General features: G+C 40.7%; 1 protein-coding gene across 1 annotated transcript; it reads left to right on the top strand.

The window, feature by feature from the left end:
* Positions 1-2,995: 2,995 nt before the first annotated feature.
* LOC104690382 (transmembrane protein 68-like) lies at positions 2,996-25,115 on the top strand. Its single transcript, XM_010401164.3, has 7 exons — positions 2,996-3,061; positions 8,952-9,282; positions 10,263-10,427; positions 12,904-13,097; positions 21,331-21,391; positions 21,787-21,926; positions 23,690-25,115. Exons 2-7 carry the CDS (start codon positions 8,955-8,957, stop codon positions 23,792-23,794), a joined length of 993 nt encoding a protein of 330 aa, XP_010399466.1. The 5' UTR covers positions 2,996-3,061; positions 8,952-8,954; the 3' UTR covers positions 23,795-25,115.
* The last annotated feature ends 1,280 nt before the right edge of the window (positions 25,116-26,395 follow it).

Genomic DNA, 26,395 nt, shown 5'->3' with positions numbered 1-26,395 from the left:
CTCTGCCCCAGCCTGTAGTGCTGCAACGGGGTTGTTGTGACCCAAGGGCAGGACCTGGCACTTGGCCCTGTCAAACCTCATACCATTTGCCTTGGCCCATCGATCCAGCCAGTCCAGATCCCTCTGCAGAACTTTCCTACTATCCAGCAGATCAACACTCCTATTCAACTTAGTGTCACCTGTGAACTGAAGGTGCACTCAGTCCCCTCATCCAGGTCATCCATAAAGATATTAAAAAGGACAGGCCCCAGTACTGAGCCCTAGGGAACACCAGTAGTGACCAGCTAATAACAGGATCAATCATTCCACGTTCTATTGGAATCATCCTTGAGGAATGGGTGCCAGCTCCAAGCACAACTCACCTGCAGCGTCATGCAAGCAACACCAGACTGTGATTGCCAAATTCTGTAACCTATTCATTTTCAACTTTCAAACAGCAGTAGAAACTCTATTACTTCTCTTGTAAACAGATTCATAACTTCAGTTTTTCTTGCTGGAAAACTTACTGGAATATAAAGTGTGCCAAAGTTATATGGCCATTAACTCTCTTTTATTCTGTGCTTTGACAGACCTTTAACTGAGTTACTTTTTTATCCTCTTACTCCCAAAATTATTTAACAGCAACAGATATATCCCATTTGAAATTTCATTGTGATAGGTTAAAATAAGCCACATGCTTCTGCCTCATTCTTTGGACTCTTTTCTGTCCTTGTTTCAATCTAAATTGATCTACGTAAACAAGGAGGAAATAGAATTAAATAAAATATTTCAGAGAAGATCTCAACCATGCTTTCAATGTTGGCTTTAACACTTCACTAATCCTACCCGGAACTTTGTGAGATAAACCCTAAGGTTATATTTACCCTTTCCATAGCTTCATGCCATTGGCAGGACTGCTTAGCAGCTTTAACAATTAGAAAAGGAAATGAGTTTACCACATCTTGAACTCCTATTTTCTTAACACATATTGATCTGGAACACACTGGGTAGTGCAGAATAGAGGAGACTTCTAATTATTCTTAATTTATCAAATATATGTGTTAAATTTGCTATTCTTTGGTCACCTGGTATTCTGAACTCCACAAAGCTACTACAGATTCCTTACTACTGGGCCTGGAATTATATCTGCTAGACACTGTTCTTGCATAGACTGACAAAACTAACTGAATTTCTATTCTTACCATGTCTGAACCTTGATTTTTCATTCCTGTTTTATTATTTCTCCTCCTTCATCTTTATTATCAATCTGCCAATTCTCCATCTCATTACCTTAATTCAAAATTAGACCAAAGTACTTTTTCAGCCCTATTAGATTTTTATATCTCTCTCACCCTGGTTGCTACTTTTATTTTTAGCTGAAGTTTAACATATGCTTCTGATTCACATGGCACAGTTTATTATACCAATCCATTCCTTTTGCTCCATTTCTCATAGAATCTTTACGGTCATGATAATACACATTGTACACTAGGTATCTGTAGGAATTTTGGAAACTTTCTAAACTTTTTGACCATTATTTCCCCTAAAAATTCCAGGCTGTTGAAATTTTGCATCTCTTTATTATATTTTCCCACTCCCTGAGATCCAAATGCTTCAATTTTGATTTCATGTAATGACATGGATTCCTCAGAGTAGTTTTGTCTATTATTAGAAATCTCCCTTCATATGCAAATCTGCTGATGGAAACTCATATCAGATTCCTAAAAATACTCTGAAAAAGCCACATACCACTTTTTCTTCAAGATGACTCTCAAGAAAAAAATAATGAGAAGGAAAAGCAAAGATAGCAATGCAATTCTTTTTTATTTTTTCCACCCAATGCTATTCAGTACCTTTTATTCCAGTGTATTTTTCAATATCCATATTATCATGTTGCTGTTTCATTCTGGTTCTGTTCTTCAGTAATAATTTTAGTTCTTGCATTTCCGTCCAGACCCTTTGGATGGTAGTACACCATCATGCAAACACAAGGAAAAAAACCACATGCAAACGAAACAACCTAATTTCAGCTGCATTTGGTGTTGGCTGGTAAGTGTTAGGTACAACACTTCTTCTCTCTGCCCCGGTCATCTAAATGTACTTTTGTCTCTTAAATACTTTTTCTCTGCATTCTATCAAGCTCTCTACTAGCAAAACCACTTTTCCAATGATTTGCTGCTTCATGCTAGGCAAGCAATATCAAGTTTTTCTTCCCTCACAAGAAAAGCTGTAATTGAACAAATGTGTCCTGTGCCATAGAAGCCAGAAGCCAACAGAAAAAGCATCACAGGTGGATGATTTTTTTGCAGGTTTGCGTCTACTTCCCCTGGACCACAGCTACAGCACAGAACATGTGTGGGAAGGAATGTACTGCAGTCATGCATTTTACTTCATGGGAGCCAATGTCTTGTTCTGCATCAAATCAAATCAATGAAATTCAATCACCTGTCTTAAACGGGTTGGGTTAACCATTTTCTGAACTTCAAAACTGGTACCTGTTGGTCTTATCACTCTAAATAAGACCTCCACCATATAAGGAATAGGGTGAACAACAGTACAACATAAGGATATTTATTACATTTCAGGTTTCCTCTGCTGAATTTAGCCATATTAGCACGTTCTATCTGTGTTCGGCTTTAATTATATCCCAAGTCTATGTGACACCCAAGTCTCTCAAACTTTTTAAAGAGGTTATTTCCTTTGCAAAACCAGTACGTTTTCTTAACTTAGCAGTCAATGACCCTGTCGGAAAGTTTCCTTAATCAACGTAGACATGAATTGACTGGAAGCACGTCCCAGGGAGGCTTCCTTCTTCCAAGATGGGGAGGGCGCCGAAGGCTCCGCGCGTCGCTTGTTCCCCTGCGATGGGAAGCGGCGCCTCCATCCCAGCGTGCCCAGGCGGGGTTCCCGGTGCCCGTCCCGGGATTTTTATCGCTGAAGAACTGATAGGAGACGTGGGCGCGGAGCCCGCTGTGTCTGCCAGGCGCAGCTCCGCCTCCTCGTCCCGCGGGCGGGGGCGGTCGTGCGCTTATCCCGGGACGGGGCTCGTCCGCGGGGTCCGGGGCGGCGCCGCCGTGGGCAGGTGAGCGGGGCGGGGGGCTCGGGACGGGACGGGACGGGACAGGACAGGACAGGACAGGACAGGACAGGACGGAGGGCGGCGGAGGAGGGAGGCTGTGCCGCCCCGAGGGGATCCGGCGCCGGGGGAAGGTCCGGCCGCGTTCCAGCACTCCCAGTGCTTCAGCAGCGATCTGCTCGTAGGGGCCCTTAGCACCTGACATTGAGGAAGCCCCCGAGTCTTCGCAGTGTTGACGTTTGGAAATGTTACATGACATTTCCAGGTGAAGAAAAGGGATAAATGTAGGTGTTGGGTGCTTGCTGTATTTTACTTGTGCCTGAGCAGGACAGGTACCAGCTCTGAACCCAGATACTGCTCCTTGTACACCCTCTTCATACACCCGAGCATGTGTGCTCACAGCTCAGGAAAGCCAACCATATCCTGGGCTGGATCCCAAGAAGTGTGGCCAGCAGGGTGAGGGAGGTGATTCTGTCCTTCAAATCTGCTTCAGGTGTGAGACGTCACCTGGAGTGCTGCATCCAGCTCTGGTGTTCTCAGCACAGTAAAGACATGGACCTGTTGGAACATGTATAGAGAAGGATCACAAAGATGATCAGAGGACTCTCCTTTGAAGACAGGCTGAGAGAATTGTTCAGCCTGAAGAAGAGAAAGCCCCAGGGAGACCTCATTTCACCCTTTTAGTGTGTGAAGAGGACCTACCTACAAGAGGGCTGGAGAGGGACTTTTGACCCAGGCATGTAATCAGCAAGACATGAGGGAATGGCTTTAAACTAAAAGAAGGCAGTTTAGATTAAATATCAGGAAGAAATTTGCTGTGAGAATAATGAGACACTGGACCAGGTTGCTCAGAGAAGTTGTGGATGCCCCATCACTGGCAGTGTTGAAGGTTGGGTTGGATTGGGTTTTGAGCAACCTGGTCTAGTAGAAGATGTCACTGTCCATGGCAGGGGGGTTAAAACCAGATGCTCTTTAAGGGCACTTCCAACCCAAACCATTCTATGATTTTATGATTTTATTATTCTTCTAGCTCTTACCTGCCACATTTCTAGCAACTAAGCTGAGCAAGGATGCTTGGCCAGGGATAGTGTCTAATTTCCACATGCTCAATCAAACCCAAGTGGGAATTCAGTTATTCATATTTTCTGAAGCTGTAAATGGGAAACAATGTTCTGGGTTTAGTATCCTCAGTGTGTGAAACAGGTAGAATGGCTGCAAAACCTGGGGGACTGAGCACTGTAGCTGCTGATAGTTTCTTTCTGGAGAGGATAGACCCTTCGTTTTCAGGGTGGATGTGCTGAAAGTGGGGGAAGCTCTACAAACACAGGAGGGTACAAGATGGGTGGATTTATGGAGATAAGTAAAGTGGGTGGTGGCAGGGTGAGGCCAGCAAGAGAGTTATTTTCCATGGAACTGCCACAAAATGTGCAGGAAATACAAAACTGGAATTTCCTTTACACTGAAAAGCAACAGTCAGATTTGTAACTGCTAGATGGCTCCTCTCATGAAACAGAGCAATTGAGTTTGACTGAAGAGTAGGAGCCTGCCACAAGAAAGCAGGTGTCAAAAAATCCTCTCACCAAGGGTCTGCAGTTACTTTACACTTGCTTCTGTGTAAAGCATCTTCTCACTATGCTCTGCTAAACTTATTGCCAAGAGCAAACTAGTGAGCAGCAGGACCAAGATCATAACTATTCAGTCATGGTTGAAAGCCAGCTACAAGGCTTTAATTTTAATGCAATAGGTCTCTTGTGACAGCTTTGTTCTTCCCTGGGATTATAATGTTGGTAAGATTATCCCTATCAGTAAATGATGCTTCAGCAAGAGCTTAGGATCTGAAAGACTTGTAGTACAGGAGACTTTTGTTGAAAGGGGAGCTCCTCTCAAAGTAGGCAGACAGTGGTTCTGTCTCTCTCTGGCATCACCTGTAATTCTACATTGTAGATACAGTGATTATTCTGGAATTTGATATGCTTTATAGGTGGAGCCCAAACAAATACCTCACATGTCAACACACATGTTGTTCTCTATAAGAACAATGAAGTCACTCAGAACAGTAGCTTCAAGTCCATCACTAGATAAGATGAGAAAAATGCCGACGATTTAAAAAATGTTTGTTTGGGTTTTTTTGTTAAATAATACAACACTAAACCCACTTGTTAACCTTTTATAGGATATTCAGCATTGAAGTACTTTGGAGCTGCTCCTGGCTCAGATTTCTTAAAAGCAGAAGAGAAATTTCTTTCTTAAATTTTGACATTTGGGGGAAACTAAAGCAGTTATAAGTAAATGTGTTGTGGTAACACTCCTGCATTGTCTCCTAGTGCATAATCAAGGAGGTTGTTAGTAACAGGCTTTAAATAAGCACTCAAATAGTTGTGTAATAATTTCCTATATGGTGTTTGATAGAAAGAATGCTTCAGAATTGTATTTGTGTTTTCAGCAGGGGACTGGTGAGAGATAGCCAGTAGAACATAGAAAAATGGAAGTCCTGTCCTGTTGTAGCCCTTTGATGTTAGCAGGATACTCTTTGACAGTAGAGGGATGCATTTACCGTGTTGGACTCACATCATATGGTCCAAAAACCGGGGTCCAGGTTTCAGTGATTGGAGTTCATTCTTTTCTTATGAAATATTGGAGGTAGTGTACAATTGAACAGTGACAGCAGAAACTGAACCACAGTTGAATATCCAATTTCCAGAAAAAACCATGCTGCTTCTAGTTTTTTCTCAATCTGTCAATCATTTATTCTTTTTCTACTCTTGGATTCAGCTGGAATGATGTTGAATTAACTTGTATCCCACCCACCCAGCTGGCTGACTGAAGGCGAACTCGCTGTGTCTACCCAACTACTTTCAGATGTCTTTGGTCAAATCTGTACTGTTAAAATCTGTTTTGTATGTCTTAAAAAATATATAATTTTTCACATTGATTCATTTTATTTTCTTTCTAAAGCTTTTTTCCAGTGTCTATATTGAACTTAAAATCAGAAATTAATAAGTTAAGATGTTAATTTATACTGTAGTCTGTGAGCTAACTAAGGGTAGTGGTTTTCCAGCCAGCAAGTAATTTTCTGCTACATAAAAACTGGGATGGAGGAAGAGGAATCAGTGGAATGTTACATTGTTAAAACTGATCAATGTAAACATCCTTGTTAATATTAGAAGAAAATTCTGAAAATGCTGAATAATCTAGGACATAGATTCAGTTCTCATTTGGTAGCGATTTCACCACTGATGGATTTTTTTTTTGTCATGCTAGTCGATAACATCTTTGATTGCATATATGCTCCATTTAAAAGAGATGTATTTTTAAATAAAAATGTGAAGTGGCATTGGTAATATACTTGCGTAATTCCCATACGCCAACCTTAGTTTGGGCTGTTCCCAAGAGGGATTTTGCTTGTGCCAGCATTTTCACTGGCATCCCTTTAGCAGGGAGCCAGCTGATGCTGTTGGAGATCAGTCTGGGGGTAAGAACATAGAGCAAAGGACTGGTGGAAGGACAACTTTCAAGCAGCAGCTCATGTGTGGCTTAAAGTGACTCTTTAAGAAGCCCCTGTTAAACTATATGTGCATGAAACCTGCACAAGCTATTAAACCTCGAATTTCTTCAAAGAATGGAGGTGAATTTGATTGCAAGGTCTGTTTCCCACAGAATTATAATGAGTGTGATCAGTTACCTTCATCATTAACCAGCTTCTCAGTTACCTTGCCAGAAGTTTATCTGGCTGTTGAGTCTGCAGTTATTTGTGCTTGGGGACTGTGGAATAATCTTAAATCTCGTTGGTAGATTATAGGATCTCTTGTTCATCAGTGATCTGTATATCCCAATTAATCCCTATATCATATAGGGGTTCTTATTGATGCACTTGCTGTGGATGTGGACATTTTATCTGTGATTTTAAGACACTTTTGGTACTGGCTGTAGTAGTCTGTGTTCCAGGCCTGCACCCCCCATCAGAATGCAAAATCCACTCACTTCTTTCACCCTATGCTGCAGGTTGAACGAGTTATTCCAAGTACTGCTCAGTATTTCTGATTCAGCAGCCTGAGGCAAGCCCCCTTAACATGGCCTTCTCCTGGACTCTGTCAGCACAGCATGCTTTGCACACATTGAGGATTTGTAGTCCTTGCTCTTATTAGGACTTTATAAACGATAACTTACTATAAAGTAGCACTGCACCATCAGCTTTATCCTTCTTTAACAGTGTTTCAACAGATATTTTAATATCTGAATCATGCAGACTATTCCTTTTTTTTCTTTCATGTTATTGATAAAATCTCTTTTCAGTGAAAATGTCCAGATCTTCCTATATCTTAGTCAGGCACCAGTCATCAGGATATAAACAATTCTATATTAATTCTTGTGACTTTTTGTCATACTGATTTCATTTGTTTGTACCATGTTGAGCATCTTTTAACACAGTGCTTGCTTCCTTTTAGTTTACTGTCCTTTCAGCTTGTGCTCTACCTGTGAAACTGCCTTTATCTCAAACCAAGAGCTTTTGCACTTTTAATCTTCTGATTCTCTCACCCATCTCACTGCAGTGGGGAGTGAGTGATCAGCTGTGTGGTGATCAGCTGCCTACTGGGGTTAAACCAAGTGGTCCTTTTTGCTGTCCAGCGTGGAGTTCAAAGGGTTTGTGATATGGACAGGTTTCATTGGTGTGTGTGTGTGTGTGTGTGAGACTAGATTTATAGCTACTGCAGCTACACATTCTGCAGGGCTTGCCACGGGGCTTGCTTGCCTTGCTGCATGTTAGCCACTAGTGCTTATTCATGGCTGCTTTTCACTTTTGCTGTTTGCTCTACTCTTTGTCATCCGTAATTCTGAAGGGAGCTGTGCTTTACACCAGTCCACCCCTACAGTCTACCCAAGGCTTCAAAGAAGGAGAACAGAAGTGTACAGCAGGTTTGCTCATATACGTACACAGATGAAGATGTAAAGTCAGAGAAGGCTGAGCTTGCTGTATTTTATGATCCTGGCACTGACTTTGGCACTTACAATTTGTTTCTTGTAGGTACTTGTTCTGGTGCTGGAGTGGAAAAATCTACTCGTTAAACAAGTAGCAACCTGATTGAGGCAATGAAAATCTGTATTCAGTTATGGATTACTGAACTGGATTGCAATGTTTAAATCTCTGGCAAATACTCAAGAATCTTAAAAGCAGCCAGTAATTCTGGAGTGCTCTTGCATTCCAGTGTAACCACTACCTGCTGTCAGGCAGGCAGGGTCAGCTGTAGGAACGGACTAACTAACCAGGGGGTTGCACGTGTAAAACATTGGTAGGGCCATGGAGCTCTCTTGGGCTTTGGTAGGGCTGGAAGATCTGAAAAAAAGGTGTGTTGTATGGATGAGGGGTGAAAAGCTGCTTTTCCCAGTGCTAACAGCAGTACCAAATGTGCTGGACACCTCCAGGCCTTGTGAAGGAGCCATGACTGCCTTGGTTTTGCTTGCTGGCCTTTCAGCTGCTCATTCCACTATCTGATCCCCTTACTGCCAAACTGAGAGGAAGAAGAAGCTCAGGCTGGACTGTCTACAGAAGATAGGGAGAGCCCACATCTCTGGCAGCAGTCTTCTTGGCTAACGCTGCTAAAAATACTTTCCAGTTACTCTCTTGAGAGAAATCATCTGATCAGCCATGTTGCAGGGATCCTGAGGCTTTGTTGAACTCCAGCCTTTCTTGTTTCAGCCCCTATTCCATAAATACATGGCTAATCTCATAGCCAGCAGCTATCTTAGCATGACAGAGAGACACAAAATGTTTGAACCTGTGCTATACCAAAATAAGCATCAGGTGTATTTACAGAAACCTTTTCCCCTAAATTGAGAAACTACAGCTGGTTGTTTTGGTTTATTTTTTTGTATTTTTTTTTCTTTCTTCTTCATGCAGGACATGATAGGTAGAAAAGAATCCTGTGCTTCAGGACAGATACCAATGACCAACCTCGGCTGCCTTGTCTATGCATTGGAAGAATGGACTGTTGTGGAGTTCCTGAAGAAATACCTTTTTCATCTGATCATTGCCTCACTTGCAATTAGTGCAATATTAATTTTTTTTATAGTTCCTTTAACAATCGTCTTTTTCATTTACCTTACTAATATTTTGCTTTTAATATATCAGAGGAACAATGAGATAAAAGCAGATCCCTTGAGTGATGTTTGGGATAGTGTAAGAAAAACTATAGCAAGCTTTTGGGATATATATGCAAGAATATGGCATGGTAAGTATGACATGACTTGTCTGAAGCTTTGAATTACAGTAAGTGGTAAATACACAGAAGTTTTAATTTTAATTTTTTTCTTCCAAATGGATGCAAATAAATTACATTTATTATACTTTGCATGGCATCTTTGAACATCCTGCAGTATAAAACTTTCTCTATGTCTTCCTAGGACTCTGCCTACTCCAATCCCATCCAAATGGCTCATGGCAGGAGCTGTAGCAGGGATGGAAATGAAGGCAGAAAAGGTGGAACAGAACTCTTAGCTGGCAGAAGCTGTGGCTTTCCCAAGCCTTTGTATACATTAGACTTCTGGTCCAGCTCCACCTGAAACCTAAATCAAATGTAGGAAGAATCTTGACAAGGATTCATAGAAGTGCAAGTCTGTGAGGAAATTCCCTCCCACTGTGAATACACTTAACTCTTGTGGAGAGAACCTATCTTTGGGATTCTTACAGATAATGGTTTCAATTTAAACATCTCCCCTTCTCTAAAAGAGGAGCACTTTATTATGGAAAATCACAAACTCTTCCTTCTCCTGGACACAGAATAAAGATTAATACTTCCAGATTTCAGGAAAGCATCCAGACTGTTTGCCTTTAATTCTGAAAATGAAGCATTTTCACACCAGTTACTAATTTTTTTTTTTTTAAATACTATTATTGTACTATTTACAAGAAGTTCCTAATGGGAAATATATCATTTAGTTCCCTCACTGAGGAAAATGTCAGGTTCAGGTCTGATCTCACGATTAAACTGACCAACAAATCAGTCCATTGATAAGCTGTGGTGTTTGAAGGACTTTCTCTCTGTTATTGACCAAAAATTCCATCCAGAACTTAATTATTTTAAAAGCTACTGCAGAGGCTTTCACAACTCTCTGAAAGTCATTTAACAAAGGACAGTAAATAGCTTTTTTTTTAAACTGCTAGGTGATTTACAGATATCATTGTCAGTGTATTGCTTTCCATCCCAAACAGGTTATGAGCTTCATGGTGTGGAAAACCTCCCAGAAGGACCAGGCATTCTTGTGTATTACCATGGAGCTATTCCTATAGACTACCTTTACTTTTTGTCTAGGCTGTTTCTCTGGAAGAAAAGAATTTGTCTGTCAGTAGCTGATCATTTTGTGTTTCGTTTACCAGGTAAGAACATATTCTCTTGTATGTAAGCTTCCTGGATTCGCCTAATATGTTCTGGTTTTGGTGAACTTTACATTTTCTATACTTGAAAGAGAGCTTTTCAACTAAAAGACTGCTTTTAGACTTTTAAACTAAAAGCTGGTAGTTGTAACAGGATAAACAGGGTAGAATATCCTGTATTTTTGTTGAAAACATTGGTAAACCCTCCAAAGCCAACAAATAGACATATAATCCTTTTGGGATGAAACATCATCCCTCAGTAGAAGGTGCTGGGTAGGATTCTACTGTTGACCTAGTCAGGTCAGCTGACTGGTCAGGAGAAGATACAGAGAAGCAAAGATAATTCAATTTTAGAAAAACAAGGCACAGAGTGTCCAGAAGAAGTAGCAGGGAGATTAAAGGCACTTTTATACCACTAATACTGAAAGCTGTTTTAACAATAGAGAATAAAGGAAACTATTTAGAAGGACACTCTTCAGAAAAGGAAGTTTTCCTGAAAACAGGTAGCATAAACTCAAGCAAATTTGATGCAAAAACTATATTCCTGCACCTCTAGAAAGAATACAAGAACTTTCTACAAGCATACTTTGTAAATACTGAGCACATCAGAAGTATGAAGTCGTCAAAAGATGACTGGCTTTTAAGAGTACCCTCAAAAAAAAAGAAAGTTTAGCAAAATGTTGGAAACTCCTTTTTTAAGGGATAAGTAAAAGGGTACTCTTTCAAACTGAAGTGTCCCTAGCACAGCTTTTTATTACAAATGCAGAGTACACACTAGTTAGTACTAAGCAACACTCTCAGCTGTGCAGTTGCTGGACTACTGGTGTGTACATAACATATTGCTTGCATTATGTTCATGCTAGAGCAACAGAAGGTGGCAAATGTTGTGTCAGCCTTTAAAAAGGCTATAAAAAGACATCTGGTAAGAAAGACTACAAATAATTGAGGTTAGACCTCCCCATTGCATTAGTAGAAAATGTGGTTAAAAGTAATAGGCTGAGTGAAATTTCTCCCTAACCATCTCTTGCTCTACCATGCTTACTTACTTTTTGCAAAGAAATGTTACACTTCACAGATTGGTTCTTTAAAGAATGCTCATGAGCATATGCTGAAGCTCAGTTCAGTTTATTTACAGAATTAATTACAGTTACAGGAGAATTCTTCTGTGAATTAATAACACTCTTCATGCTGGAATAGCTGCAAAGTAATAAAGTTACAATAAAAGGACAAAGATGATTCAGAGGTGTGGCACGGCTTCCTGTGAAGAGCTAGGACATCAGACAGAAGCCTTGCATGGCTGAGGGATAAAATGTTCTGTGAGACCTGGAAAAGGGGACTGAGTGGTGATAATATTTTCATGTGAAACATTATAATTCTCAAAAGTTTTAAAGCCAAGCAGATGAAGAACCTCCTTGCTTAATAAGGATATGGCATTCCTGACTTTAGGATCAAACAGAAATATGTCTGAGTTCACAAAGGGGTTAAACAAAGTCAACATCTGTCTTTGACAGAAAGATCTATCAAGCATGATACCTTCAATAAGATTAAATACAATTAAATTACAGGATTTAATTGTATAACAATTAAATATAATAACAGCACTGTGTTATCCACTGTCTTCCAAAGTTTCTGTTGCAGATCTCTGTCAGTCCAGAGTTGTTTCTTCCATAAAAAAATTTCTTTTCAAACTTTGCTGTTTGAACTGGGAATTTGAAGATTGTGGAAATACTTGTTTGCTTTCTATCAGAGTTCCAAACTGATATATTTAAAATATAAAGATAATATTAGAAAGCACAGAGTACTTTTATGGTTCTCAATCTGTCTTGTAGAGAAATCCCAGTTATGGAAACAGAGGAAGGAGATTCACTGAACTGTTTGTGTGGTGCTAAAATTGCTCTGCTAGCTTCTGTCATTCATGCACCTTGAGAGTCTTAGTGCAGTGCAATTTGATCCACATAGTTTGCAATTAACCACAAAATACTCAATTAAACAACTCAAACCCTCAACGTTTAAAATATTAAACATCACATTTTAAAAGAATACCAAAAATAGCTGCTTGTCAGGTATTTATTTTTGTAGTAATCTTTATTTTACTGAATTTTTTTTCTGTATTAAAATATGTAAAAAGAAGGAGAGAGGAATAGATGCTTATTTTCAGATTTCTAGCTATGACCCACAAGTTTTGCTTACATAATTTGGTTGATAATCATGGAAGATAGCATGTGGAAGCCTTTTTTATTTGAGACGTTCCTGACAAGATGGTTCATCTTCATAATATTTGTGCAAAAATATTGTCACGTATTTGTCATTTTGCCAACATTTACTCTGTAGGTGTCTTACTTCCTTTGTAAAAAATTTGTCTTAGCCTAAATATATAGCTACTAGATTTTAATTTAGCTGCAATCTGGCTCCTACACGCAAGCAGTATTTGGGATATATGTTGTTATATTAATATGCATTTGCTACTTATTTATTTCAGGACTTAAATTATTGTTGGAAGTGACGGGTGTTATACCAGGTACGAGGGAGGAGTGTCTCCTTGCACTGAGGAATGGATACTTGGTGTCCATCTCACCAGGTGGAGTTCGAGAAGCGCTGTTCAGCGACGAAAGTTACCAGCTCATGTGGGGAAATCGAAAAGGCTTTGCTCAGGTCGCTCTAGAAGCAAAAGTGGTGAGTGCCATAAGTTACCAATCCCAGTTTATGCTTTCTGCATATGTGCTTCGTTATAAAATGCAGCTTAGGAGCGTTTGTTGGAAAATCTTCCAGAGGAAATGGTTGGGAAGTAAAGATTTCATGTCCTTTTCCCATCACTTTTGTCAAGCACATTAATTCACAAAAAGCAAGGGTTTTTGGAACTGTCCAACTTTTTCTTGACTGTTTCAAAGCATCCATCTCTGCAGTTCCATGTCTACAGTCCCATTATGCAGGCATCCAGTGTCTCATCTTGACTGCATTTCAGGAATCTTCACTGTGGTCCTTCTCCATATTGTCCTATGGTTTCATTCTTTTTTCTTATCTTAGTAGGCTTGCATCTTTATCTTACTTCCATGTACCCCATCATTTTCTTATGGCTCTTTAATATATTATCCTTGTCTTTCTCCTTAGTTATTCTGGGAGGGTCTAGGACTTTGTTCTTACCATTACTTTTCCTCATGTTTGTAAAAGATTGCATCAACTAACCTGTGTCTGCATCAGTGTCTGAGTTTGAATCATGTGTGCACTTTTGAAGCAGTTTCTGCATCTCCCTCACCATGCTTTCATTCCCATCGAGGAGCATGTTAGAATACCTGAGCTGCATCCCTTCTGGCTGAAACTAAACCAAAATTGGGACCTAATACTCTCTAGCGTCAAATGGTCCAATGGTTCCAAACAAGAATTTGTTCTACATAAAAACAGAGCACTGAAGTGTGTTCAGTGGAGATGTCAGATCCTCAGCATCCTCTAGAGATGTGTTTCTCTTGATTTGTACCCCACCAATGTACACATGGCCAATATTTCAGTTAGTTTCCATATGGATGATGATGTACAAATACAACCTTCTACCACTAGCTCTGACTTCTTCCATCTAAATCCACGTGGGAGACTGCTTTTCTGACATGGTGTCTGGGAAATTGTTTTATTTGGGATGGCATGCAGCTGAAAGAGCAGCAACCCTGTCTTTTTCCTAACTGCCACTTTTCATCATCATTACCTCTAGATACAAATTTTCTGCTTTAATTTACACCTAGCATACTAGTGCTTTTTGTGTCTCACAATACTGGTGCAAATCCAGGTTTTATCTGTGCACTTTCTGCTGCTTTCTCTTGAATTGCACAACCATCACTTTTTCTTCACATTCTTATGAATATGTCATCAATTGCAGTGCTCTTTGGCCTTCCATATAAAGTTGTCTGTCTATACAAGTGAATCTGTACAGGGAGTCGAGTTCTTCCCGTGAAACTTTAATTTCTTATCATCCCTTTCAGATTTTTGTGCAGTTATGTCTCTTTTGCACCTCATCCAATTTGTTGCTTCTCCAACTTTGTTTTGGTCTCTTGTGCTAAAGATCCTGCTACAAAGGACCTGAAGGTGCAAAATACATGCTTCAGGTTAATATTTCTTCATAACTCTATCTCTAAATGATTGTGGGGAGATAAACACTAAAATAAACTTAGGGGCATTTACCCAATGTATAAAGTAATTTTAGGCCCAGTGTCCTGTTTCTACATCTTGTCTTGTTATGTTGCCTTTTAAAAGTCTTATGTCTTAAGTCGAGTCTTATGTGCTTCTGTTCCCTTTCCTGTCCTTCTTCTCAAAAGTGTAGGCTGGTAAATGTCAGTCACAATACTTCATATATTGTGTGGGCCTGTACACCACCACTACTAGGAAAGTATCAGAATGTGAATGGGATAAACTCAGTCAAATTCATATGGGCACTTTGAATTCCCCAATAGTCTTCTTATGTAATAAATGAATAATATGCTCAAACAGTTAGAAGGAGGTGTCACTTCAAAAACCTGAGTGATTTCTAATGATTTTGCTTTCATATCTGTCTTTCAAGCTATTTCAAACATCTGAGTACTCTTTTGCCAGATGTTTTCCCTTCACCTGGAACCTTACAGTAATGCAATGTCACAGGTTGTAGGTTTTTAAATAAAAATTGAATTAAAAACTCTCAGTGCCCTTACACAGATTGCCACCCTGATCAAAACACATCACAAGAATCTTTGCCAGTAATCCTCCTAATTCTACCAGTCTTCTATAATATAGAAGCACATGGAAATAGCTGAATAGTAGTACCTAAAATTGTTACCTCCTCTTGACACAATTTGTGTTTTTGTTTTGTGGGGGTTTTAAAAATTTTATTTAATGAATTGGGTTTTCACTGAGGATAAGGTTCCTGCAGTGTGAAAGGGCCTTGTGGTCCTTTGCATAATGTTTGGTAAAACAGGCACTATGTAGGACTGTTACCAGGAGGGCAGAGAAAGTATTTTACCCTTTGACAGCTACTAGCCTGGGCTTACCTTTAGAGTGCTACTGGTTCTTACATCTCTTATTATTACCCTCATTCAGCTTTGTGGGTTGTTATGATCAGGAACTCTGACTGGATCCCTGTATGGTGGGCATTGCTGTAATTAGTTTGCAAGCTTCACTGAACTTTGGGCATCTTTGATATTTCTCTGGAAATCTGGAATCAGACAAACTTTAGATAACTAAACACTTAAAAAAATAAAGAGAACTGCTGTGCATTTAACAGTAGAGAGGGCAATATTAACCTTATATATCACTTCTTAAATAAAGTTAGGCCCATAGTAGTCACTGGATCCCATCTTTTGACACATTTCAAATTTGATTGTTCTTGCTGCATCCTTTTCAATACTGGCTGGACTAGTCTTGCAGGTTGACCAAAGTCTGGGGTGTAGTGGATGCCAGGCACCCATCAAAGCCTCTCTATCACTGCCCTCCACAAGTGGACAGGGGAGAGAAAATAAAACAAAAGATTCATGAGCTGAGGTAAAGACTGGGAGAAATCACTCACCAAATACCATTAAGGGCAAACCAGACTCAACTTAGGGATATTAATTGCATTTATTAGTAACAAACAGAGCAAGACAATGAGAAGTAAAGTGAAAGTCTTAAAACCACCTTTTGCTCCACCTCTTCCTTCTTCCTTGGCTCTACCTCCTTGTTGCAGTGGGGATACTGCAACACGCATATATCAAACCAGGAGTCCCGTGGAAAGGAAATATATATGGACAGACAGATTCTTGCTAGATGTTTCAGAGATGTTTATTTCTCCAGCTGCATGGCCGGAGCTCTGCCGAGGAACTGTTCCAGTCACGGGACCAAGGGTCCTTCTGCCCGCGCAGGGAACACAAACCAACCAATGGGAACGAGGCTGAGCAGGGGCAGGGAAGCCCCGTGTCTGTGCCCTCAGGGCCCCTCTCCCAGGGCTACACGGCAGGGGAGGGACCCCAACACCTCACCCGTTTTATTTTAATAAAAGGAGAATGAAAACAACTGGATAAACATAACAAGAACCGTTTCAAGACAAAACAAGCCACCCTCCTGAGTCTTTAAATGTCCAAACAGATTCTGTGGGACATCTTAGGGCTGACAGAAGGGAGACAGAATTCTCTGAGCATGCTTTGTGGGGAAACTGAGGCAGGAGAGGGTTTAACTTCTTCCCTCCCCCTTTTCATCCCCCACTCGGCATTGGAAAGGGATTTTTGGGGAAACAATTGGCAAAAGCATGGTTTTGTGAGGGAAACCATGGATGAAAAAACGGATTGGGAATACACTGGGGGTAATAGGACATAGGGTAAAAGGGAAAGGTGGGATTAGGAAAGGGAAACTGTAGGGGGGGCTTACAATGGAGATATTGTCTAACATGACTACGATTTTTTGCATATATACTGCCTTTTACAGAAACACCACCAGGCCCAGTGACCTGCGATGCTTGTAACCCTTTTCTCCCTAGTACAATATTAAATTCCACCACCTCTCCATCTCCCAAGCTTGGGATGCATTTTTCAGGGTTATTCTTTTTAATAGCAGTTCTATGCACGAATATGTCTTGCTGGTTGTCACACCTTGTTATAAAACCATAATTTTGCTTAACATTATACCATTTTACTATCCCTAAGGTCTTAGTTACTATGATCTTTTCCTTTTTCCGAGTGGCTGCTGTTTTCTGTCTCGCTGCGTCTTTGCTCTCTCCTTCGGTCGCTCCCATGTTGGAATTGTCAGGGGCTGCTGGTGCCCGCGCGCTCTTCCCGGGGTCGCGTTCGGGGCCGCGCGGGCCGGGCCGGGCCGTGCCGCTCAGTTCTCCGTGCGTCGCCTCCTCTGGTCGCAGCTTCGCTGCCGCTGCCGGGCGCTGTACCCACGTCTCGGCCGGGCCCCGAGCGCCGACTCCCCCGCGCCCTGCTCCAGCACGTGTTTCGGCTGGGCGCGGCTCCGCTCCACCGCCACTGCCGCCCGCCGCCGCCCCTCTCGGCCGGGCGTTCACAGGGCTCGCTCCACCACGCGCTGTGCTGCGCCGTGCGGGCACCGCCGAGTCCCGCCGCTCCCGCCGCGCCTCGCTCTGCCACCGACACTGTGGCTCGCGTGGCTCCGCCCTCGCATGGGAACTGCCTCGCTGCTGCTCGGAGAGCGCTCGGTGCACGTGGCCTGGGTCGCACGGTCCCTGCACCAGGCTTCCCTTCGCCAAGACACAGCTGACATTGTTCAACAGTCTCGGTAACTAAATAATATTCACGAAAATATTCTTCCATCGGCATATATTTTGACTCCAGTATTAACTGTGTCCAAACGGTTTTCCAAAAGCCCTTGGTAAGAATTAAATCCCAAGAAACATAGAAAAAGTTCTTAAACAACCATGCCAGGAAGTGTTTCAGTTCTTTCTGAGCTTGAATCAAGCTAAAATTTACAAATCGTTGTTCAAGAATCATTTTAAGTTTAAGATAAATGTCCATATGCGGCTCTGAGAGCCAAGAGTCTTCCCACCGTTCCTCCATAGTTTAGATACGAAATAGCAAAGCAAAACCAAGAAGAGGAATCCAAAGTTTCCAGGGTTTACTCACACAAATCAGTTGCTTAGGGATCGGGGATCGTTCTGCTCTCAATTCTCCACCGTTTGTTGCAGTGGGGATCCTGCAACATGCATATACCAAACCAGGAGTCCCGTGGAAAGGAAATATATATGGACAGACAGATTCTTGATAGCTGTTTATAAACTGAGAGATGTTTATTTCTCCAGCCGCATGGCCGGAGCTCTGCCCAGGAACTGTTCCAGTCACGGGACCAAGGGTCCTTCTGCCCGCGCAGGGAACACAAACCAACCAATGGGAACGAGGCTGAGCAGGGGCAGGGAAGCCCCGTGTCTGTGCCCTCAGGGCCCCTCTCCCAGGGCTACACGGCAGGGGAGGGACCCCAACACCTCCTTCCCTGCAGCGGCGCAGAGAGATGGGGAATGGGGGTTATGGCCAGTTCATCACATGTTGTTTCTGCCACTGCTCACAGAGAAGAGTCCTTCTCCTGTTCTAGCATGGGGTCCATCCTACAGGAGACAAACTTCAACTTGAGTCTATGCCATGGGCAACAGTTCTTCATGAACATGTGGGTCACTCTTCCACAGGGTGCAGTCCTTCAGGCACAGCCTGCTCCAGTGTAGGTTCCCCACAGGGTCACAAGTCCTACCAAGGAAACTTGCTCCAGCATGGACTTCTCTCTCCATGGATCTGCAGGCCCCTGCCAGGAGCCTGCTCCAGCACTGGTTTTGTACAGCTTCACAGCCCTCTTTCAGGCATCCATGCTCTGGTGTGGGTCTCCTCCACAGGCTGCAGGTGGGTCTCTGCATCCCCATGGTCCTCCATGAACTGCAGGGGCCCAGCTGCCTCACCATGGGCTGCAGGTGAGTCTCTGCTCTGGAGCACCTCCTTCCCCGCCTTCAGTGCTGACCTTGGTGTCTGCAGGGCTGTTCCTCTCACATACTCTCACTCTGCTCTTCTCTATCTGCAATTACATATGCGCAATAATTTTTTTTCCTTCTTAAATATGTCATCACAGAGGTGTTATTATCATTCCTGATAGGCTTGGCCTTGGCCTGCAGCTCATCTGTCCTGGAGCTGGCTGGCATTGGCTCTGCCAGACATGGGAGAAGCTTCTGGCAGCTTGTCACAGAAGCCACTCCTGTGGCTCCCCTGCTACAAAAAACCAGCCATGAAAACCAAATATACTGGGGATAGACTCATCCAGCAATCAGAACTTGTTCTATTACGTAGCAATTAATATAAATTTGCTAATACTTACTCAGATATCATGAATGAAGACAAGATAGAATTATAAGGGTCTTTTAAAATTTTTTTTACATACAGTGTAACCATCAACCAAAGTACCACACACACTTTATCAGAACAACTACATGGTGGTTAATAACCTGTCATAGATTGCTTGAATGGGATTTCAAGACAAAACCTATTTTATATATGAATAGACATTCCCATCCATCATATAATATTATGGAAGTTCAATATTTCTTCCACTGAAAAAGTTGAAGAAAAGCAAACAAGGAATGTAGTTTCAGCCTCAGTACTTGCCTGCAAAGTTTTCACATTTGGTTTCCACTTCGTTTTGTGTAACTACTCTGCTTAACAGGAGTCAGAGAGTGTTACTATTTAATGTCATGACTCAGTGTACCTCTGGGACATATATTTGTCTCAGTCAAATTCATCCATGACCTTCAGAAATACCCTCTGTCTGTGGCTTGCTTTTCACAGGCTAACAGGGAGGTATCATCATTTCTGAAGATCCCTGAATTTTATCTGTGCCAAAAAATTCCTTCGAGTTAGGTAAAAAATAAACAGGAACCATGATTTATAAAATTCTCTTGTATGGGCAAGAGATAAGTGATTTCCAGAGGTCTCTTCCAACCCCAACTATCCTGTAATTCTGTGATTTTCAAGCTGTCTGGGTGTGGTCCAGCTCAGTTCCAGCACAGCAAATATAAATCTGTGGGTTACTGCAGATCTGGTTGTGCTGCTTTACAAATGTAAGATTTTGTGTGTGCCTGCTTTTTCCAGCTTAGAGACAGAACGTTGCTGCCTACTCGGCACCTCAATGGCTGATCATTGTATGAGAGTAACTTCTGTAGTTGCCAGATTTCTTTATAGCCTGACATATGTTTCTCTTGCACTATTCCTAAAATTTAAAGTGTTTTGTTTGTGTGACAGATAGGTTTCAAACATTTTACGTCTTAGATGTATAGTATTCAATTAATAGCTGAAGCGGAGTGTGGTACTTTTAGTGTCCAGTACTTAAATGTTTTTTAAAAGATGTTACTGATTACTTTTTAAGGCTTTATTTCTAACAATTTCCCTTAATTTCTTGTTCTGAAGGGTTTACTATTACAACTTTATTAATGTTTGATACTTTTGTGCTCTCTCAGGTATTTTTTCTTTTTAATGGTTTCTATCACTATGAGTTATTTGTTAGGCTCTAGTTAGATCTTTTGCTTGCTTGTTTGCTTGGGTTTTTTTTTTCTCATCCTGCAGTTTCTGTTCTGTGGTAGTGATTCTTAACAGTATAAATGTCTTCTTTCATTACCTCTTAATTACCAATTACCAAATTGTTCCAACAATGTCTTCAAATTAGAGTTTCAGAAAAAAGGAAAAGGGACAATAGTGGAGAAAAAAAGTCTTTACATATATGGATACAACTACTGTCAGTCTACAAACTATGAAGCCTTACCTCAGGCTGTAAGATATACTGTTTCAAGTGCAGGTATCTCAAGTGTGTTTCTTTTCAGTTACAATGATGAAATGAATTTGTTCTGTAAGTGCGTAAGGATCCGCCCTCCAGAAGGTGTGTAGTCCCGGTCAGTGAGGACACACAATTGCCTTTTTTGTCTCACATTTGCCTTTTTTTCTGTAGGGATCTGCAGAAGTCTTTTCCACTGAAGTTTTATCCAAACATTACTGCTTCAGTTGGACCCTATTTGAGAAGCAGATGAGATGAGCCAAGCATGAATGTCTGCTTGCTTTCTGCAAGACTTCACAGACTGAACACTTTCCTATTCACCACTCATGATGAAAGCTTTAGATAGAGAAACTATGGAAATTTGTTTTATGTTCCAGTCAGTGATACTGCAGTAAATACATAACACAGGAGTTATATAAACCCTAAAACAATGTCAGTCATTTTATTTACAGATAATGACTTTAAAACAGATGTTTGTGGGAGCTGAAAAATAGAATTCTATTTCTAGTCTGGAGTTTTTTATAGCAAGAGTCCTTGTTTACTGCTTAACTGACTGATAATTACCCTCTGTATCTGAGTGACTTTCTTAGCTGCATTAGCAGGCACTAAGACAGAAGTTCAAACCTGATATAACATTTCCACCTTTTTTTTTTTTGTGCTTCCTTAGCCCATCATTCCAATGTATACTCAAAATGTCCGTGAAGGCTATAGGATGTTTAAAGAAAGAAGTAAGAACTTAAAAGCATATTTTATGTATTTGGAATGTTTTCTCTCTTTTCTCTCAGATTTCTCTTGCTTTTATCTTAGATATTGCTTTTCAGACTTTTGCTTACTTTGGATTTTCTAATACTTGCTGTGGGTCAGAGGTAGCTCAAATATGGAAATAGCTTGTACATAACTGGTTTATGTGTGTGATTTTGTTCTTTAATGCAGTCTTATTTTATGATCTATTAAGTCTATCGGGCTTTGTTTTGGTGGACAGTTGCCTCAATCCTGTAACAACTTTCTTACTGTCAAATTAACCATGCAATTTTAAGAAGTCTTCTACATTAATCAGATCTCACGTTTGGATTGTGTTTTCTGTGACTATAACCTCACTTTTTCCTCCCATAAACCATTTCAGGATTTTTTAGACAGTTATATGAAAGCACTCGATTGCCTTTTACTCCTCCATATGGAGGACTTCCAGTTAAGTTCCGCACATACATTGGGAAGCCAATCCCTTACGATCCGAATATAACTGCAGACGAATTAGTTGAAAAGGTGAGTTCTCTCTCCTTGCAGTACTGAACTACATACTTTTCCCTCTACTATATATGCACTGGAAACCAGTTTTTTGCATGCTTGGTTAAAGACAAATACACTTTTACTTGCTTGTTAAAGCTATGGGAAGTTGAGGTCTTGGTATTTAATGAACCAATACCTACAAGTACATATTGACATAGTAATAGTTGATTGGGATGCCCTCATGTGTGAGCTCTGTCTTCTTGTTATGTTAACTTTGCTTCTCCCATGCCTTTGATAACTTTGATAATAATTATGGTAACTGAAATGACGTAAAGTATATTTTAAATGCAGTTTTCAGTAACTATGAAAATAAATTTCATTAATAACAAATAACTTTGAGAATCTTCACCAAATAGCATAGGGCTCTAGAGGCAAAGTTCTTCAAGAGCTTCAGTCTCATTGTCAAAATGAAAATGTTAAAAAACAAAGTTGCATCCAAAATATAAAAATATTTTGAGTACCTACACCTTGGTGAAATTAGTAATGCCCAGGAGCATAAAAGTGTTTACAGATCTAGATTTTAGGCATTTTTTCAAAATACTAAGCTAAAACAAAAATACAGCTTTTAAAATTTTTCATGGAAGATGAAAGGAGGATTTTATGCAAGAAGAATTAAAGAATCTGCTATGACCTAGAAATACACAAACAAATCAACTGTTAGAAATTACTTATGGAAAAACACCTTGCTGCCCTCACAAAGATGCAACAAGGCTAGCTTTTCTTTAATTTTCTTTTTTTTAAGATCCATTGCAGGTTGTTCTGAGCTTCACAAAAGTGAAACCAGAAAGACAGGTTTGGTTACAAGGGAACAGCCCCAGCAAGCTGTGGAGTTTGGTCTTAGCAGCTTTAGGAGGCTGGAAGCAATATGACTGCCCTTACGGTTATTCATATTCTTGTATTTTGGGGAAACAGTATTTTGTGTACCTGCAAAAGTGAAATTGAAATTTCCCATTATATAATTTAAAAATAAAAAGGGCAACTTAAATGAGGTTTGAGGTGAGAAGTGGCCTGGCTGCTGTCTGATCCTGCTGGCAAAGGAATTAGGACATGAATCAGTCAGGAAAGGTTTGGCTACTTTTCTTATATTCACAATGATATTCTACCATAAGTCTGGGGTAGACCTGTGGAGTATGTAGCTACCCTTATTTCAAGTTTAATTACACGAGGGAAACCAAAAGGAGATAGTTTCTTATGTCTTTTAGAAATATAGAATATTGTAGTCATTCTCTTCCTAAACTTGCATTTGAATATCATATAAAGAGTATTATGAATTTCCTTATTGTGTGCATGCTGTGTATGATAAAATTACGGGAGAATTAATGTTGGGAAGGACAGACAGAGGTTCCTACTCCAAATTCCTAGTCCAAGCAAGGTCAGCTATAAGGTCAGATGAGGTGAATCAGGCTTTATCCATCATTTTTGATGAAAACTTTCAGGGACGGGAGATTGTAGAAACTTAATGTTTGCATGTGTTGAAGGGTACTCTGACTTGGTAATGACCACATTTGATAAATCTCAATAATTTGATCCTTCCCAAACTTCAGTCATTGTTCTTGTTCCTTTCTTTTCCAAGAAATGTGTCATTAGGACAACTAGTTAATATAAAAGACAATTATTTTCTTACAGTACAGTTACGTGTGAATTTTTTTTCTTGAACTTCTGAGAAGGCAGTGATTATATTGATCTTCCATGCATAAATAGGTCCATGCATAAAAGGCAAATTTCTCTTCTCTTTTCAGACAAAGACTGCTGTCCAAGCTCTCATAAGCAAGCACCAAACAATCCCAGGCAACATATGGAAGGCTTTACTGGAACGATTTGATAAACGTCGTAAAAGTGATTAGAATGCTTATGTTTGTTTCATTGGTTTTACAGCATACAGTAAAAAACAATTTCCTACAGCACTGGTCACTAATAGCTGGTGTTAACCAGTTTAATTTTCAAATTTCTACAGATTTGGTGGAAGAAAACAATTAACCTCTTGAAAGTTCCCTCCTGTCTTTGAGAATATTCTGAACTCAGAAAGATCGATGAAGATGACTTATGTATAATAGCAATGCAACAGCTAAATTACCCCAAAGGAAATCATGCAGCCAAGATTTTCCTGGTTCCTAAAACAAGTATGTACTTACATCCAAGAGCCTTAGTGGTGTTGTCTAGAACTGTGGGTTTGTCTTTTGAGCACAGTCCAGTCTCAGAGCAGAGCCTCAGAGTTGGTGTTGTCCCACCACAGACCACCCCACCGGGTGCACCTTCCCTGACGGATTCACGCAAGAAAGTGTCAGAACAAAAACTGTCTTGCTTTAGGGAATCAGCTACTGCTTAGCCCATTCTTCTAGAGACTATACAAAGAGCCATAATCCCTTTAAACCAGATATTAGACTCCTTCAAACACATCAGCTTAGTGGTTCATACCCTGGAAAGCAGCACTACTGCATTCAACGCTCTTCCCCCACAAAAAAAGGTCTCTCAAAGAGAGGAAAAAAAAGCTTTAGTTCAGTGTAGCAAATATTGCAAACACATGTAGAAGGTAGTTTCAAGTCTGAGCTGGTTCATGCACTCACTATTGCACCACACCATAGTTGTTTAATGGATGAGACTGCCCCCAGCCTGAAAATCCCTGGATATGGTGTGTGCACGGATGTGCTGTATTTACTCAAATCTCCTGGTGAGCAGGGAATAGGGTTGGGGGAAGCTTTCATGGGCAATGCATCCTTGAGGCTTATCATCACTGGTGGTTTGCCTAAAAATGTAGTACTTAAACACTGTAGTACTGCAACACTGCTGGTACAGATTGAACCAAAATGCCTGTTTGGAAGGGCAGTGTTGTCTTCCTAATGCAACTTGTGGAAAAGCAAAACTTAGTACAAAGCAGAACGTGTTTTGTACAAAGGCTGTGGGATGTTGTTACTGGTGGGAGTGGGAGAACTTTGTGTAATCTATCCAATATGCCATTAAATGCAACCAAGTCTTAACTTCAAAGACCGAGAAAGGTAATTTTTGTGCCACATTTTTTCCTTCATGTACTTTTAATATGTAAATAATCTTTCCTCTCAACATCCTAAAAGGACATAACATCTAAGGAAATATATATAATGTTTGCCCATTTTTAAGTAGAAAACTAAATCTATGTTTTCGATTAAAATAAATTCTTCCTCAACCCTGCTTCTTCACAAGTATTTCTTGCACATCTGGTGAAGAGAGAAGGATAGACAGGTAAGTTATTTCCCTGGACCAAAAAGACAGGAATCCTATCCTGAAAAAAACCCTCAAATCTGTCTTAAGATACAGGAGTCTTTACTTGAACACATTAACTATAACTGCTCTATACAGGCAGAAGGATTTTTCTCCCAGCAGAGACTCAGCATGCATAGGAGATGATAAACTAAAGCAGATCAAGATGCTCACTGATATGCCTGGACATAAACAGGAATTCAAACCACGAAGTCTTACATGCCGCTCTCCAGCAATACAAGCTGAAATTCAAAGCCTGAGCTTAAGTCAAGGGAGAAAAGGAACTAAAGGAAAAGATTATTGAATACTAAAATGGACACAGGTGAAGAAGCAAGAGGAATTATAGTAACCAGAATCTGAAGGCATTCTTTGTATTGCAGAAACTGAAGAAGGACTAGCCAGAATCATTGTCTGACTATCCCATTTTTCAAGTACATTAATACCATCATGGAATGTGTCCAAAGAAGGGCAATGAAGCTGGTAAAGGGTCTGGAGCACAAGTCTTATGAGGAGCTTCTGAGGGAGGGGAGGTTGTTTAGCCTGGAGAAAAGGAGCCTCTGGAGGGACCAACAACTACAACTACCTGAAAGGATGTTGTAGCCAGGTGGGAGTCAGTCTCTGCTCCCAGGAAATAAGGGTCAGAACAAGAGGAAATGGAAATTGTGCCAGGAGAGGTTTAGATTGGATATCAGTAAAAAATTCTTCACTGAGAGGGTTGCCAAGCATTGGAACAGGCTGCCCAGGGCAGTGGTGAAGTCACCATCCCAGGAGGTATTTAGAAGGTGTGTAGATGTGGCACTTGTGGACATGGTCTAGTGGTGGGCTTGGCAGAGCTAGGTTATTGATTGGACTCAGTGATCTTAAACGTCCTTTCCAACCTAAACAATTCTGATTCTGGGACCAATTAAACACTCCAGTAATCAGAATTTGCACAACCTTTCAAATGCCATGCTCTCTGATCATGCTAGGAGCTGTGCTGCAACTCACAATGGAGAACTAACCTTGGGTAGGAGATACGTAATCAGAGCACTGACTGTCTTTCAAAGCAGAGATTCCTGCCTCTATCTCCTCTATTTCAGACAGCTGTTAATATTTTCTAACAAAGTTCAAGTTTTTCCTGGGCCATTACATCTTTCAGCAGCATCACTGCATTATCTGAAGCTTCTCTGAAGTGAGTTGGAGTAAAAAATAGTTCCTATTTGTTGTCCTCT

Source organism: Corvus cornix, chromosome 2 (genome assembly GCF_000738735.6).
Source record: "Corvus cornix cornix isolate S_Up_H32 chromosome 2, ASM73873v5, whole genome shotgun sequence".
Classification (NCBI taxonomy): Eukaryota; Metazoa; Chordata; class Aves; order Passeriformes; family Corvidae; genus Corvus; species Corvus cornix.
The sequence above is the reverse complement of the archived record's forward strand: the minus strand, read 5'-3'. Positions and strand labels throughout refer to the sequence as shown.